This window comes from Lytechinus variegatus, chromosome 19 (genome assembly GCF_018143015.1).
Source record: "Lytechinus variegatus isolate NC3 chromosome 19, Lvar_3.0, whole genome shotgun sequence".
NCBI lineage: Eukaryota > Metazoa > Echinodermata > Echinoidea > Temnopleuroida > Toxopneustidae > Lytechinus > Lytechinus variegatus.
In genome coordinates, this window is record NC_054758.1 from 22539154 (window position 1) to 22555972 (window position 16819).

Here is a 16819-nt window from a genome sequence, read left to right on the forward strand (position 1 = left end):
CAATTACTGTGTCTATATAGGACAGAAGAATTTAACCATTAAACTATCAAGTCATATATTCTGCTTGCCTTAAGTAGAAACTATTCAAAATTTCCCTTCACGTTGTCTTTTAATGAGAACTTCCTAATAATTGAATTTTTCCCTTCACACTGGGCGTAGGGCGTAAGTTGTTTACTAAACAACATTTTCAGATCATTGGATGACGTCTGCTGCGGCGAGAAGGTGCGTGCCTGACCGGAGTATAGCCATACCAGGTAAAAATAGGCCTTACCACCTGTACTATTATGGAATTCACTTTTCTGCCAAGATCACAATCTCGGCTAAACAGGTGTCTTTTGAAATCACTGCATGATCTCTATCAAGGATTTAGGCTGAACATTGTAGTTGCCACAAGCTGTTAGTGAAAAAAAAAAACGCGCGAGTGCATCCACGGACGATTGATAAATCACAAGGACGTCGTCTGCTACGTACGACAGAAATCTGGACAGTCTTTCGCTATTCTACTCGTGTCAGTGTGTGTTTACATTGTCTTAGAGTATTTCAATTTGATTTGGCACTGTGCCCCACATTATATCAGGTCTCAATGTGAATTCAAAGTTCTTGCTCGATCCATACATCATTCAACTTGACTTTGTTCTGTGAAGTATACGACTCATTGTGGATGATAGGCCTATATACGTTCAGTAAATGTTAAGAGCATTGGTGTGACTTTAATTTTCTTGGTACAATGGCGACATTAAAGGAAGTGGCCTTGCGATACTCCCCGTTATCAACTGACCACGGAGATGAAATCGAAGAAAAGACAGTCGATGAGATCATGGAATACAAAGGATGTACGATGTCCACTGAATCGGTACGATGTTTTTGTTTTGTTTATCTATTTATATAAACTGACTGAATTAATAACGATAAATGATTAAAGTTAATGAATCAATCAATGCATTTGTGTTTATAAATGCGCGAACTTTCGAACACTCCACTAATTCTTCGCCGGGCTTAAAACGAGAATTATTATTGATTTAAAATTGATATCGATTGATCATTGATTGATTGCTGACCATTGTTGATCATTAATGATTCTGTTGGTCATATCGTGAAATGGCACACATCAATCCAATAATGCAATCGTTTACCATTCAAATGGCTTTTATATGCTATTCACAATGCTTGCTCTCACCGGTAACTAAATTTTTCTTCATATTTGAATAAGACATGTAAGAAGCGATATCAGAGTAATACTGTTATCTCTAAAATGATGATTTTTTTTTCAAGCCAATCCAAATTATAGAATTTTTTTTTAAATGCGCTTCACAATTTTCTCCATTATAATCTGTGTTAAAATGATCAAAAACCATATTCATTTTCGCTACAGGCGTAACCCTGATTTGTTTCCTATCAAAATACAATTATTTTCATTGTCTGTAATAGGCCTGTAAACTAATTTCGTGCCCCTCTAATAATACAAAATAGTTAAATCCCCAGCAAGTATACGTGACGAATTCGTACTTTCGATAAAGTCACTTGATCCAAGTGGTTTGGCATTACTATGTGTTTATGATACATGTAATTAACATGACATGGCAATTTCCTTTAGGAATACCACTTAAAGGCAGTTATCCTACATTGAAATAAGACCCCTTTTGATTTGTTTTACTGTTTCAAACATAGTCCAGCCCCCCCCCCCTCATGGTGTACATTGCTAGGAGCATTTGCAGATTAATTCAAATTGAAGATTAATTGAAGAGATAAACCTGCATTTAACTGAATGCATGTGCTGCTGCATACTATAACTTATTTTTTATATACTCTTTATTCTTTTTAAACACATTTTCGTTCCTCCTTTTCTACCCGAAATCAAAGGGGTGAGCCCCCCCCCCCCTGCTAGCATCGCGCCCCTAACAACGCATTCATAAGGGGTGAAGATTTAGAGGAAATGCTTGTGTATATGTATATATTTTTTGCTATTATGATAATAGTATATTAATAATGCTAATAGCAATACCACATTCGACTGCTATAAACACTAATGATTTATCAATTTATCATTGGAGACCGAAAGCAATGAGGAGGGGAGATGTGTCAGTTATAAGAACGTAATTGCCGTTATTGCCCCTTCCCTTAAAATCAATTACACCTTAAAAGGTGCTTTCTCAGGAAGCCGTTAACAAGGTTCAATAATTCATAACAATATATTTACATAGAACATAATTACCTGTGAACTCGAAACATATCCTCCTTTCAAATTGACCATAATTTTAAGAAATATCCTGTTATGTTCTTCTTCCTCCTCTGAAATACTCCTCTTTCGTCACAATAACCGCCATTGCCGAGGTTTCTTTTAATAATGAGTTAACACAGAGTTAAACAGACAACGCCCTTTTTCTAGGCTTCTTCAACTAAGGAAAATGGAGAAAAAAATAAATAGGGGGAATTGAATCCTTTGAAGAATAAGTAAAAGAAAGGTCATCCCACAATACTGTTTGTGCATTCTTCAATCAATAATATTCTAGCCTTATTTACGCTTTCATTTAATCGTTTATTCATTGTCTCATTAAGTAGCGTATCGGTGTTGCTAATCATATCGATGTAAGCATTATGCTTATAATGATAATAATAATAATAATGATAATAACGCAGTTCTTGTATAGCGCATATCACATTATGTCATAACGTCCTATACGCTTCCAAAGGACTTGGATATTATTACCCTAGCTTCACGATTTAAAATATTATTTCTTATTGAATTATTTGCTTAATTCATCCATTACATGTATTCATTTATTTAGAATTCGTTCATTCAATTCATTTATTAAAGGCATTGTTTAACTTTGTGAGCAGCCGATTTAAAAAAATCTCAAACCAAGATAAAACATGTGTATAAGTGCATGTATTAGAACTAATAAACCCTGAAAACAACCATTATTGAGAATGAAAAGCTAAAACTACAAGACAAACCCCGATTTTGTAAATAGGTGTCTTATAGACGCCTAAATAGTACACATAACTGTATGGGATGAAATTAAGATGGAGTTTCCGGTCACTTTATATTTCAATTTTTGAAGCACTAAATAATGATTTTCGAACGCAATTTTTTCAGGGCTTCATTTTTGTAACATATCACAGACACAGGTGACAAGTGTGAACTTCTAGCTCAGATTTTTTTTTTAAAGTCAAACCAATGTTAACCAATCACCTGTATTCATTTATTTAGAATTCGTTCATTCAATTCATTTATTAATTCATTGATTGCCAACAATTCAGCAGTCTATCCATTCATCCATCCTTCCATTAATCCACCCAACCATTCATCCATTCATCTATCTATCCATTCGTTAATTTATTGATATACTAATACCATTATTTATGAATTTCTCCATTCTTCTATTTGTTATTCTATTCATTCATTACTCCATTCATTCAGTAAATTATATTGTATCATTTGTTCATTCATTCCTCAAGTTTCTGTTATCCATTCTATTATGCATGTTTACCTCATTGTCTATATAAATTTATTTACGATCTGGTATGAGGATATGGAAGCGTCCGCGGTCAGGTTCTCATTCGAGTTCAACTTTCGTTCATTTCAATAATCAATGTCCCCTGATTAAAACTATCACAAGTACGTGCCTTGTATCTACTAATCTTCATATCATTATAATCCGTTTGATAATATGGGTATGATCTTTTGAACCCTACACGTTCGTCGGAAAGTTATTTTCACATTTATTTTACGTTCATGCGGCTATACGTTAATCCAACAAGGCTTATTAAATATACGAACGTGTGTTAAAAGTGATTTTAGTTATTGAAATCCCTTCAGCGTAATGTTCCAAGTTTTATATTTGAAAGTAAATAGGACACGGGATTAAAGTGGAGTAAAGAAAAGCAAGACTATGATTTCAACCATAAATTCAATCCCAAACCCCATTTTGTTTAGTAGTTTATATCTGTGGTAATGCATTCATTATTTCTTCTGTATTTAGGCTTTAAACCAGTTACTAGTATCAGTATTTGATGAGTCCATCTAGCCCTATATCTTTTGTTCATTTATTCATTTATACACTGCATTTAATATAGTATACTTTTATAGTTTAACACGAATTATTTATCAATAAATCTAGTATTTTATTCATTCAATATCATATTTTTATTCATTCATTCATTATCTGCTTCTGTCGAGAAGGCATACCTAAGTTAAGATCTTGACCACCTCAACTAACAGCTCAATATCACTGGCATTAAATTACTGAATTTTGATGGACTTTGACATCCCATTATGATAATAATAAATTGAAAAAGAAATATCAATGTTAACGTTTGTCTTGTGTTTCAATTAAGTTAACTTTATTGTGCAAATATATTAACGTTACCCCACCCCCCCCCCCCCCCCTCCACCAGTAGCCTACCTCGGATTTTGCAAGGGGGGCAAATTCTCCGCCAAAAAAATGAAAAGAACAAAAAAAGGTCTTCAACCACAATAACGGATTTTGTACCAGAAAATTAATTTGACAAGCAAAAATAAAGTCTGCAAGTTCATTATTATGGCGCTAGTATTATGGCTCGTCAGGGATCAGTTGTGACTCGTCAGGGGGGGCAGGGATGTGCCCTTGCATAGGTTGTGACTCGTCAGGGGGGCAGTCTGCCCCTCTGCCCCCCCCCCCCCCCCGTAGGTATGCTAGTGCCCTCCACCCAAACTTTACTTGACCACTTTGACACTGCACTTTCTTAGAAGAGCTAGATCGTGTTTATGCCAATTTTCTGCGGATAATTATGTGACACAGCTGTTTATATCCTGACATTATATTTGGCATGGTATATATCATTCGAGGCGACGGCATATAACAGATGGCAAAAACAATGTCAAACAACTTCATGAAGACAGATTAACGACATGCCATGTTTTTTTTTAATCAAAATAAAAACATATATACTTAGTCGAAAATAGAGTAGACCAGTACATTTGCTTTATTCGTCTAAAGGTGAAGGGTTAGGATTAGGGATGGAGGTACGTCTTTAGTGTATGCTATGAAGTTTCAGAAAGTGGTAAAAATCTGACATGTCATTTTGGTAAAGAAAATATCCTTTATTCATGATTGTCACATCACTTTACGAGACTGCAGTTTGAAGGGAGAGGGTGCCATTGGCTTTGATGATTTTTAAGTCACAACTCGGTACAAAATACAAGTAAAAGTTTGCATTTTAAGCCCCAACTCTATAACGCTATACAAACATTCTAAATTCCAAGGATTAACAAATTGTGACTAACCGAATCTTCGATTATTTTTTATCTTAACGATCAAGTTTTAAATCTCTTAGGATTTAAACTTGAATATTTTAGCCATGTCTTTACACTTACAAGGTGGAATTGAAATTTAATATATCTACATATAATATTCACAGCCGATCTCGATATTTTTTTCAAATTAAACCTTGGAATATTAGATAAGTTCAGGTTACTTGGGAATTAAGAATTAAGGATAGCGACCGAGCTAGTAATTTTGTTTTTCACTTCTGTGAACTTTAATTTAAACATATAAACACTGGATAATATCGGACATTGTGGTAAATGGACAATTTTATGCAAGGGATCGAAGCGTTCGGGCGAAAAATCTGACAATTACATTTGCGAGTTTTACTTTTTCAAATCATAGGTAGGGGTAGGAGCTTTTCATTTCCTTTTTTTGTTGCGGTTCAGCAATGTGCCCCCTCCCCCTCCCCCCTTCTCCTTCCTTTCTCGGCTACGCCAGTGATCATGATGTATTGTATTCATTCCATACCATTTTTTGTTTCATTTTAGTTCCATTAAAACATAATACAAAGTGATAAAAAATCAAACTATATATATACTAATATACCAACTACTTCTACTGCTGCTGATATTTCCACTTCTTTCAATAATCAAATATATCAATCGATTAAATCTCCTTGAATATATCTTCTACTACTGCTACTACTGGTTAGATCTCATTGCTGCTGCTACTAAAACTACTACTTCCACTTAATATTATTACTACTACTACTACTACTACTACCACCACCACTACTACCACCACTACTACTACTATTACTACTGACTACTACTACTACTACTACTACTACTACTACTACTACTACTACTACTACTACTACTACTACTACTACTACTACTACTACTACTACTACTACTACTACTACTACTACTTCTACTACTACTACTACTGACTACTACTACTTCTACGACGACGACGACTATTACTACTACGATTTTTACTACTACGACTATTACTACTACTACTACTACTACTTCTACTACTACTATTACTACTGACTACTACTACTACTACTTCTACGACGACGACGACTATTACTACTACGATTTTTACTACTACGACTATTACTACTACTACTACTACTACTACTACTACTACTACTACTACTACTACTATTACTACTACTACTACTACTACTACTACTACTACTACTACTACTACTATTACTACTGACTACTACTACTACTACTTCTACGACGACGACGACTATTACTACTACGATTTTTACTACTACTACTATTACTATACTACTACTACAACTACTGTTTCTACTACTATACTGCTACTAAAATGATAAAACAAAACAGCAACAATATCAAGATTATTAATAGTAATTGCCGAAATATCATAAGTAATAGTAATGACCATAATCATTATAAAAGCATACATGATATTATAAATAATATAGTGAATAGCTTTTTAGGAAAAGGAATAAGAAAAAATAACAATTAGGCATGCTTTCTTCTCTATAGAAAGAAAGGCGTAAAAACGTTCCTTATATATAGAGAGAAGACAGAAATTGTCTAATAGCCATTTTCTGATTTTTTTTTAAAAGTTTCCTTGACTTTAATCCAAGATCTTTCTGATAGATATTTTAGAACCCTATATTTTAAGAGAGGGAATAACCAAATAAAGAGTCATTGTATGACTAATAATAGGCCATGAAAACTCATCCATTCATTAATATACATTCAAACCCAGCCAGTAATAAAACAAATTAATGTTCTCTCAAACGTTATTGAATCAATCCCACAGTCAGTACATCACATATTTCAGGCTAGCCCCAAATAAAATAGTGATGACATTATAAACGATAAATGAATAAGGCAAATCACAATATTTCTAAATAAATATTTAGTATTAACAATTCAGGTAATTGCAGTCACCTTATATCCAACGTATGTTCACTTTTACAGAAAATGACCTCGTTGTATTCACAAAATCTTTACATAAATCATTTGTTTAACAATTTAAGGCAGTGTACACACACAAAGGCTTATGCAATTATATTCCTCCAACATCATTATTTTCAACATCACTAATTTTAACAAATTTCTAAATATTTCGCGACTGGATTTGCGTCTCATACCACTTGGCAGAAAATTCCATAAAGAAGGACCTAAAACAAAAACTGATTATTTCTCGAAATTAGTGTTATTCCCCCCCCCTTCAAAAAAAAATGCTTGTGATCAAAGGCAGCTATATTTTCAACCAATACTATGGCGCGCATTTATAGTGACTTGCGTTTGATATTTTAAGTTCAAGTTTACCACAGAAAAATGTTAATTTGAATCAATAGAGAAAAATCAGACAAGCACAATGCTGAAAATTTCATCAAAATCGGATGTAAAATGAGAAAGTTATGACATTTCAAATTTTCGCTTATTTTAACAATATATTAACGAGCCAGTTGTATCCAAATGAGAGAGTCGATGATGTCACTCACTCACTATTTTCTTTTGCTTTTTATTGTTTGAATTATACAATATTTCCATTTTTACGAATTTGACGATTATGACCTCCTTGCCTCAAGCACAAAATGTTAAAATAATGGAATTCCACGTGTTCAGGGAGGAATGAAACTTCATTTCACATGACAATGACGAGAAAATCAAAATATTTCATATTTTATATAATAATGTACAAAAGAAATAGTGAGTGAGTGATGTCATCAGTTCCCTCATTTGCATACCGACCGAGATGTGCATATAGATAACTGTTTTGTGACTAAATGAAGCGAAACTTAAAAATGTCATATCTTTCTTATTTTACATCCGATTTTGATGAAATTTTCAGTGTTATGCTTGTTGAATTTTTCTCTTTTTATTCAAATTAAGTTTTTATTTGGGTCGACTTGTCCTTTAAACACAACTATTTCTGAAACAGATCCTGAAGCTGAATAAATTATGATAAGCAAGTCTAAATGTATGGGCGAAGTCGTGTTTTGACTGTAGTAGGTTGACTCATAATGGAATCACAATTAACCATCCTCTAATAGGCCTATACTTTGAAGGAAGTGAACAATAATTATGAGTTTAAGCCTTTGATCATTCTTAATTAGTGCCTGAACTAACACTGTCCCTAACAGGCGGTGCACATTGTATTAGCTAAAACCGACATGAATATCTGTTTCCCCCTGTAAATGATTTACATATATCCTAATACTCATGTGTAAATAATTTTAGATAATCATATTCATACCCTGGTCGTTATGCAAATGAGGTAACTGATGCCGTCATCCAATCACTATTTGCATTGTCATTTTACTCATTATAAGTGATAATACGAAACAATGTTTGATTCCTCCCTACACTTGCGTACGATCAAGAAAATAAAAGAGAAAGAAAGGGGGAAAAGACAAAAGTGAATGACTATGTGACATCATTGATTGATTTGTATGCATATCACACATAATTTGAATATAACCAATTAACTGTTTTGAGAAAATAAACGATATTTTATGTATGTTTCAAGATTTTTCACTATTAGAATGTATGTAGAAAATCATTTTCATTGGTTTATGGTTGTGCGTTTTTATTATTATTAAGATTCGTTTGTTTCGGTGATTCCTTTTGTTACTATCGTTTATTGTGTATCATATAATAGGTCTATATTATCGAATTGAAGCAATCCAAGACAAAAAAAAAACTTATGCATTTTCTCCCTTTTTTATTTTATTTTTTATTCAAGATTCCAAGGAGTTCAAACTGCACAAGCATTGGCCTTCAGGCATGCGCAGTTGATATCAGACGTAACGTATTAGAAGCCAACTCTATCACATCTTTACCTTCGAGTCTTCTCGAGACATCATCCGTAAAGACATCGGCATTATCCGGAACGAATCGGAAACTCTCTCTCAATGACTGTTCGAGCAAACTCTTTGACTCACCAAATCGAAAAGCTTCGATTCCGTTTGACATTGGTCGGAAAATTTCGCTCCATGACATCTCCGTCCCTCCTAAAACTTCGTATTCTTCTCGGAAATCTTCGTTGCCAGTCGCTGTTGACCGAAAGATTTCTCTTGGAGACTGCAACAGTTTGATCACCTCATCTCGGAAAACATCGTTGGCACTCGATCAAGATCGGAAGATTTCGTTGAACGATAGTATCAGCTCGGTTACTTGCCGAATTTGTCTCGATGGAGAAATCCCTGGAGAACAACTTGTTAATCCGTGTTTATGTACAGGTAGTGCGAGTCACGTGCATATCACGTGTTTGAAAAAGTGGCTAATGACCTCCGGAAGTAATATTTGTGAACTCTGTCAATATGAGTTGGATGTCGGTTGGAAGTCAACATCGATGTGGAAGGCGCTCAAGGTAATTTTGGACATGGCATGCTTGACATCGTCGCTTTCCATTCCCTAAAACAAACACATTGACACCTTCATCACTGTACAACCCCAGTTACCATCATCATAAGCAACAACATTACCATCATATCATTATCAACAACAGCAATGGTAATCATATTTCATCACTGTCTTGATCATTATCATCTTTACGGGGGAAATGGAAAAAAAATCACCATCACCTCCATCAACACAACAACATTTTTATAGGTGTTGTGGCTCAGTGGATCATGAGCCTCCTGACCTTTAACTACAGTATCCGGAATTCAAATCCCACCATGACATTATCGCCCTTTGGCAAGAGTTTATCAACATTTGCCTCTCTCCACTCAGGTGTAGTTAATGGGTACCCGGTAGGAAGGAATTCCGTGAATGATCGGGCTTCCGATCAGGATAGCCGTGCTAAAGCCGGGAAATAGTTCGCAGCTGTTATAAACATTTGTATTAAGCACTATAGAAATGTTGCGTAGTATTGATATTATCTTCACCATCACCACTACCATCATCATCTTCTCCACCATTACAACAACCATCATCCCTATCCCCACCACCGCAAATATCAACATGAACATCGCCACCATCAAGACCATCAATTTCAAAATCATCAATACCACCGCCATCATAATCATCATCACCATCATAATCAAAATCATCATCATCATTATCACCATCATCATCATTACCATCATCACCATCATCATCATCATCATCACCATCATAATCATCACCATCATCATCATCATCATCATCATCACCATCATCACCATCACCATCATCATCATCATCATCACCATCATAATCATCACCATCATTATCACCATCATCATCATTACCATCATCACCATCATCATCATCACCATCACCATCATCATCACCATCATCATCACCATCATCATCATCACTGTCACTATCACCATCATCATCATCACCATCATCATCATCATCACCATCATCATCATCATCATCACTATCACCATCATCATCATCATCATCACCATCATCACCATCATCATCATCATCATCACCATCATAGTCATCATCATCATCAGTATCATCATCATCATCACCATCATCATCACCATCATCATCATCATCATCATTATCATTATCACCATCATCATCATCACCATCATCACCATCACCATCATCATCATCACCATCATAGTCATCATCATCATCAGTATCATCATCACCATCATCCTCATGATCACCATCATCATCACCATCATCATCATCATCATCACCATCATCATCATCACTATCACTATCATCATCATCATCATCATCACTATCACTATCATCATCATCACCATTACCATCACCTTCATCATCATCATCACCAAAATTACCCACCATCATTACTTTTTTAACATGTTTAATAGGGGCAATGGAAACCAGTTGATGACCATCGCCGCCATCATCATCATTAATCAAGAATAAATTTGTTACCCATTAAAACACATTTTTCGTCTGATTGAAGATAAGATATTGGGGGGAAATTCGGAATAATCATAATGCCATTAAAAACAGTATGCTAATATCTGATATATATTGATAATTGAATCATGCTGTAATCATGAGAGAAATATGAAATAAGTGAGAACAAAATCTTATTCTACTCTGTTATTGTTTGGCATAAGGATTGAAATAGAGTAATATTTTATTTACTTATCAAATATCTATAAGAAATGTTAAAATAATTTAAAGCCAAGTGAAAGAATTTCTATATAAACTGTCACATCTTTTTCATACTTTCATTGTCACCTAATCCTCATGGGGTTTTTTCGCATCTTTTGACAAAGATGAATGTACGATTATAGACAAAAAATTTAGACAATTCAGTTTTACAATTTTGAACTGTAGTTGATGTTCAAAAAGTAATTATTTTTATTATCCGCACTCTATTTCTGTCTCTTTATGATTTACAACAATTTTTCCCCCTTAATTTTTTTCATCTGTAGGAGCTTTCAAACGTTCGTATGACCAATCGTAAGATATGTTGGGCCTTGCTAGTCTCCATCTCAGCCCTCACACTACCCCTTTTCTGTATTTGTATATTTGTTTTGGATGATGAGGATTTAAGACTACAGCTCAGCCAACCAGCCAGTATGGCCGTTTCCTATGGTAAGATATAGTATTTCAAAGGGGCATTCCAGGCTTAAAATAATGATATCTGACAATAATAAAGTAAATTTAAACGACCAAACGTTGAAAATGCCATGAACATCTGATAAGAAATTATCATTATATTTGTCAATATTTATTTTTTATTTTGGCCTCATCTTTGCCTGGGAGACGAAAAACAAACTGAATCACTGTGACCCGCATGTTTCTCCTTTCGAATTAGCTGATGGGACGAAGGGGGGGGGGGTACAGGTAGACCACTGTACCATGTATACCAAGGTTTCCCTCTAAAACTCAGTCACTGTAAAAATATTGGGTAATTTTTACCACCACGCAGGGGCGGAAATCTCTTCCAAAAGGTAGGGGGGACAAGGGGCTGGAAAATTTGACAAGCAAAAAAAAAAAAAAAAAAAAAAAGGTTATCACCCCAAATTTAAGGTCATCTCGTCTTAATATACATGTTTTATTTCGATTTTTAATGACGCATTTCTTAACATCATAAAAAAATAAAAAATAGTATGAGGGACATTTGATATTGTGTCCCCCTATTATTTTGAGTAAGGAGGACGTGTCCCCCTTGTTTCCCCTGGGATTTCCGCCCATGCCACCACAAAAAAGCGCAGTGATGGTTGGACACATAAATACCCTGATATGATGAAGTACTTTAACCCAATATTTTTTAGAGTGCTTTTATACGAATAGTACAGTGGCCTCTATTTAGTGTCCAATCCGAGGGACGGGATGTTTTCCGATGTAACATAGCCTTCATCTATTGAACTTGGGGGTAAACACAACGCAGAATTTAGTCATCGGCCCCCGATGGACTATAGAATCGATGACTTTTGTTTCGATAGACAGACGCATTACCGACTGAGTCCACTCGCTACTTGACGATGTTAACAGGAGGAGTTCAACCTGATGAAAAGTTTGTGGTAAAATTACCCAAAAAATAATAAAAAATTAAATAAAAATTGTGAAAGTTTGAAGAAAATCCATTGACCATTAAGAAAGTTATTTGAATTTCAAGATTTTGATTTGTGACGTCATGTACGAGCAGCTGCCCCATAATTTTTACGTTATGTAATAATCATGCATAAATTCGATTTTTTTTTTTTTAATGATTCGTTACAAAGAAAAAATTTATTCTTCCAGAAGTGGGTGTTAAATAATGTGTCTGTTAATATTCTAAAATACAATAAAACACATTTTAAACTTTTTTGGGGGAGGGGGGGAATGACATGTTATTGATATTTTTAATTCACGATACATGGAAAGTTGCTCGTATGACGTCACAAATCAAAACATCCAAATTCTCATGACTCTTTATAACTTTAATGGATTTTATTCAATTCCTCACCAATATTTTTCATTATTTTTAATGCTAATTTGAGAATTAACTCTTTGTCAGGGTGAACTTGTTTTTAAAGTATAGCAGGCAGTATTGTGCAAGCAGTTATGTGCATGCCATCATGAATAATATGCAATATAGGCTGACAATGTCATGTCCCAATTTAATTCCGGTTTCTTGTTTTATCACATGAAATCATCATTATGTCATAATGAGTCATTGAGTCCTCCTATGTAACAAAAATTAATCCAAGAAGGATGGCCTTACAAATCAAAGGAATTTTCACATTCTTGGAGGATAATTATTTTTTTAAATGAAGAAAGATTAAAGAATAAATGACATAGTGCGTGTTCGTGAATCTTAGTAAATTTGTTTCACCGAAATAATGCAAAACATTGAAGTGTAACTACTTAGGCTTGTCCGGTGTATGTTAAAATGTCTGATTTTATAGTATCTGTTCAAATCATGAATGAAAAATAAAGTAGACTGCTTAAATCGACAATCCGTCAGGTTAATAATACACTTGGTCAGTTTTTTTCTTTTCAAAACCATATTATTCAGACAATCATTATTATTCACAACTTCTTAGTACATGAAGTTGATTGTAACCATAGTAACCGAAGTCGAAGAGAATTTTATATTCCCTAAAAGCAGATTCATCTGAATGAATGAAATAGAAAAGATTGAATGTGAATAACTCGATTAATGGATATAGGGATAGCTGTGCTATTACACAGATTTAATCTAAAAAAGTAAAATTACAGAAATAAATGAATCAATAAACAAAATTTTCACAAACATAGTGTATGCCTACATATTAGAAAAATAAAATGATGATAAAAAGAATAATAAATGAGTCGGACCGATGCAGTAGATTCATGAGTATATATATATTTACATTCATGCATAAATGATGAATAAATGAAATATATTAGTGAACAAATGAAATTAATATAGGTCACAAGGAAAAAATGTTAATACATAAACGGATGAGTCATAGGAACAGAACAATAAATAAACGATAGATTTCTGTTACGCTTTATACAAATAGATCAAAAATACAGTGAAAAATATAGATTGATAAATAAGTAAAAACTAAATAAAGATATAACTAAATTAAGAAAATAAATTAATAACAAAAAATATGCAAATTGATGAAATAAGTGGGCACTATGAATGAATAGCTAAGATTGTTTTATCTCCTGGCATTTGCCTTTCAGTGATACATCCTTTTGAAGTCAACCTGTTATATTAAATACACATTATCTTTCCACTAATGACCATGCTTACCACTTTAAATTTTCACGAAATTCAATTATTACTTTCTTTCCTGCCAATGCAAGATCACAGCCATGGTCGAAATTCTGGCATGAAACTGAGACAATTGTGTTAAGATTCCTGGCATATCATATCAATTTACTTGACGATCATCCAATAAAAGTCCTTTCCCCTATTAAAGTGTTTGGAACAGAGGTTGTGTTGCAGGGGGGATGACATGAATGACTGCCCCCTGTCATGCCTGTAATTTTTCAAGCCATCCCGGGGGGTACGAAAGAAAAAAGGAAGAAAGAACAGAGCTATAGGTCTGAGCGTGTCTTGTAAGCTGTGTACTACCCGTTTATTTTATTGATAAATAGGACGTCATTTTAGGTGTCTTCACCCCCCCCCTATTAGAATCCCCTGATATCACTCGTGTAATGTCATGATTGTTAGCACATGGCGATATCCTGGAGGATGTAGGAAACTGTCAATTATTATTTACATGAACTCATGAAGAATACAATGCATATATACCAAATGACAGATGTATGAGTGAATGGCAACGTCAGCTAACTTAAAATGTTGTCAAATTAAAGCAAACTCTTGATATGGCCAAGTTTACAAAATGCCATCTACTTTTTATGTATAGCCTTCACTATATCAAAACGATAGCTCTTCTATCTATTATCACCCCGTTCGTCTCATTCTGCCCCCCCCCCCTTTCGCGCCCCAAACACCATGGCCCGTATTCTAAAGTCGGGTTTAACTTTAACTCAGGTTTACAGTTGTGGTTTAAGTATGGGAAGCCAATATTAACAAATTTTTTAGTAAGTTGTATGTTCTTAATATGTTTACTGTGCTCTTTCCTGATTCATCGATGGTGAAGACAATCATCTATTTATACTTCCTACACAATTATGAATGATTTGAGAGTCGAATAAGCTGAAGCATGATATTTTTCCTGATAATGATTATCATACAATAATTGGCTGTCCATACTTAAACCACAACTTAAACCTGAGTTTATTAACCCCGACTACAGAATACGGGCCCATATATACGCCTTCTCCACTCCCCTTGAAGGTTCTTTATCTCTTCGTTTTTTATGTAGTAAAAATGGCAAACAAAATCAAGAAATTGATAGATGTTTACCAATCAAAATAACAGGACACATATGTTCATTGGTTATTTTTTAAATCACTCTCTTTGTTCATGCTGATATTCACAGCAAAAACGCTGTTTTGAATTTTATAGAACGGTTGTTACTATATAAACTTTTCAGGAGTCGTTTAACAGTTTGAAAAACAGTTTGTTCAAACCGTTAAAGCAACTATAAAGGTAGACAGCGCAGAATACAAATTTTGAAGAACGTTTTTAATTTCCCAACACCGTCCTATCATCATCATCTATATAATTTGTAACATTCAATGTATTTCAAATTGGAAAATATTTTATCTCTTCTCTCCTTCATCTTCCTATTGTCATTAAAGAGCGTTTTTAAACTGTCCAACACCATCCTATCATCATCATTTATATTATTTGTAATATTCAATTTGTTTCAAATTTGTATTTTATCTTTTCTCTCCTTTCATCTCCCTATCGTCAGGTGTGATATTAATCTCCTGTGCTGCCTACCTCACCCTCCTATTCATGGTGGCTTACCTGACCTGGAAATGGGACTTCTGCCCGAGTATGTCAAGATGTCACTTCCCGACCGAGATCGAAATCCGTGTCGAAAGTCTGGAGGAGAGGTTAAAACGAGGACGAACGCGAAGAGATGGTTACTATAGAAACACCACGCCCATTCTGAACCATGATGAGAATGGCGGAGATGGTCGAAATGATGGTTTTATGGATCCTTACTGGATGAATGGGGGAGGGTATATCTAATATTACACTCTAATCATGATTACTAGCCCTGATGGTGTACTATGTGGTTGATTGGATTGACCACCTCATGATCGAGCCATAACGAATGGACAATCTCCTTTTTTTTATACAATGCGTATCAAAAAAAGTTTATACTTAGAACAATCCTGTAAAGTCATACATTGGTCATATCCTGAAGATTTTCCCACATTTTAAAATTGGTACAGATCCATTTTTAGCAAATGACGATATATTCCTGCCGAAAAATATTTCCATTAAATGATAAAAACTTAGTTAAAAAATACTGAGATGTCTGATATAAATTTTTGGTCAGATTCAGTTATGTCCTCAGATCCAGCTGGCAAAAAAGGGTAAAGGTTGTTCTTGAAATTTTAATTTGGGTGGCAAAAGTGTTACAAAATGCTTGAATGTATACGTTTTATTTCAGTTAACTAAAAGTGCAAGGGAAATGTATGAGAAATGTTGTGCAGGGTAAGTTTGATTTTGCCCTTTCCCCTTGACACAGCGTGAAAACGAGCATTTCTGCGCAAACAGATTTC

General features: G+C 34.4%; 1 protein-coding gene across 1 annotated transcript; it reads left to right on the top strand.

Annotated features, from left to right (window-relative positions):
- Window positions 1-78: 78 nt before the first annotated feature.
- On the top strand, window positions 79-16522 carry LOC121406064. The gene is made up of 4 exons (XM_041597073.1): window positions 79-853; window positions 9000-9626; window positions 11620-11782; window positions 15997-16522. The coding sequence occupies exons 1-4, from the start codon at window positions 728-730 to the stop codon at window positions 16278-16280; spliced, it is 1200 nt and encodes a 399-aa protein (XP_041453007.1). The 5' UTR covers window positions 79-727; the 3' UTR covers window positions 16281-16522.
- The last annotated feature ends 297 nt before the right edge of the window (window positions 16523-16819 follow it).

Bases quoted from the DNA above. Each gene is read 5' to 3' on its own strand.
- LOC121406064 (XM_041597073.1), top strand. From the start codon at position 728: ATGGCGACATTAAAGGAAGTGGCCTTGCGATACTCCCCGTTATCAACT. The intron at 854-8,999 runs GTACGATGTTTT...TTTTTATTCAAG, and splicing joins GTACGATGTCCACTGAATCG to ATTCCAAGGAGTTCAAACTG. The intron at 11,783-15,996 runs GTAAGATATAGT...CCCTATCGTCAG, and splicing joins CAGTATGGCCGTTTCCTATG to GTGTGATATTAATCTCCTGT.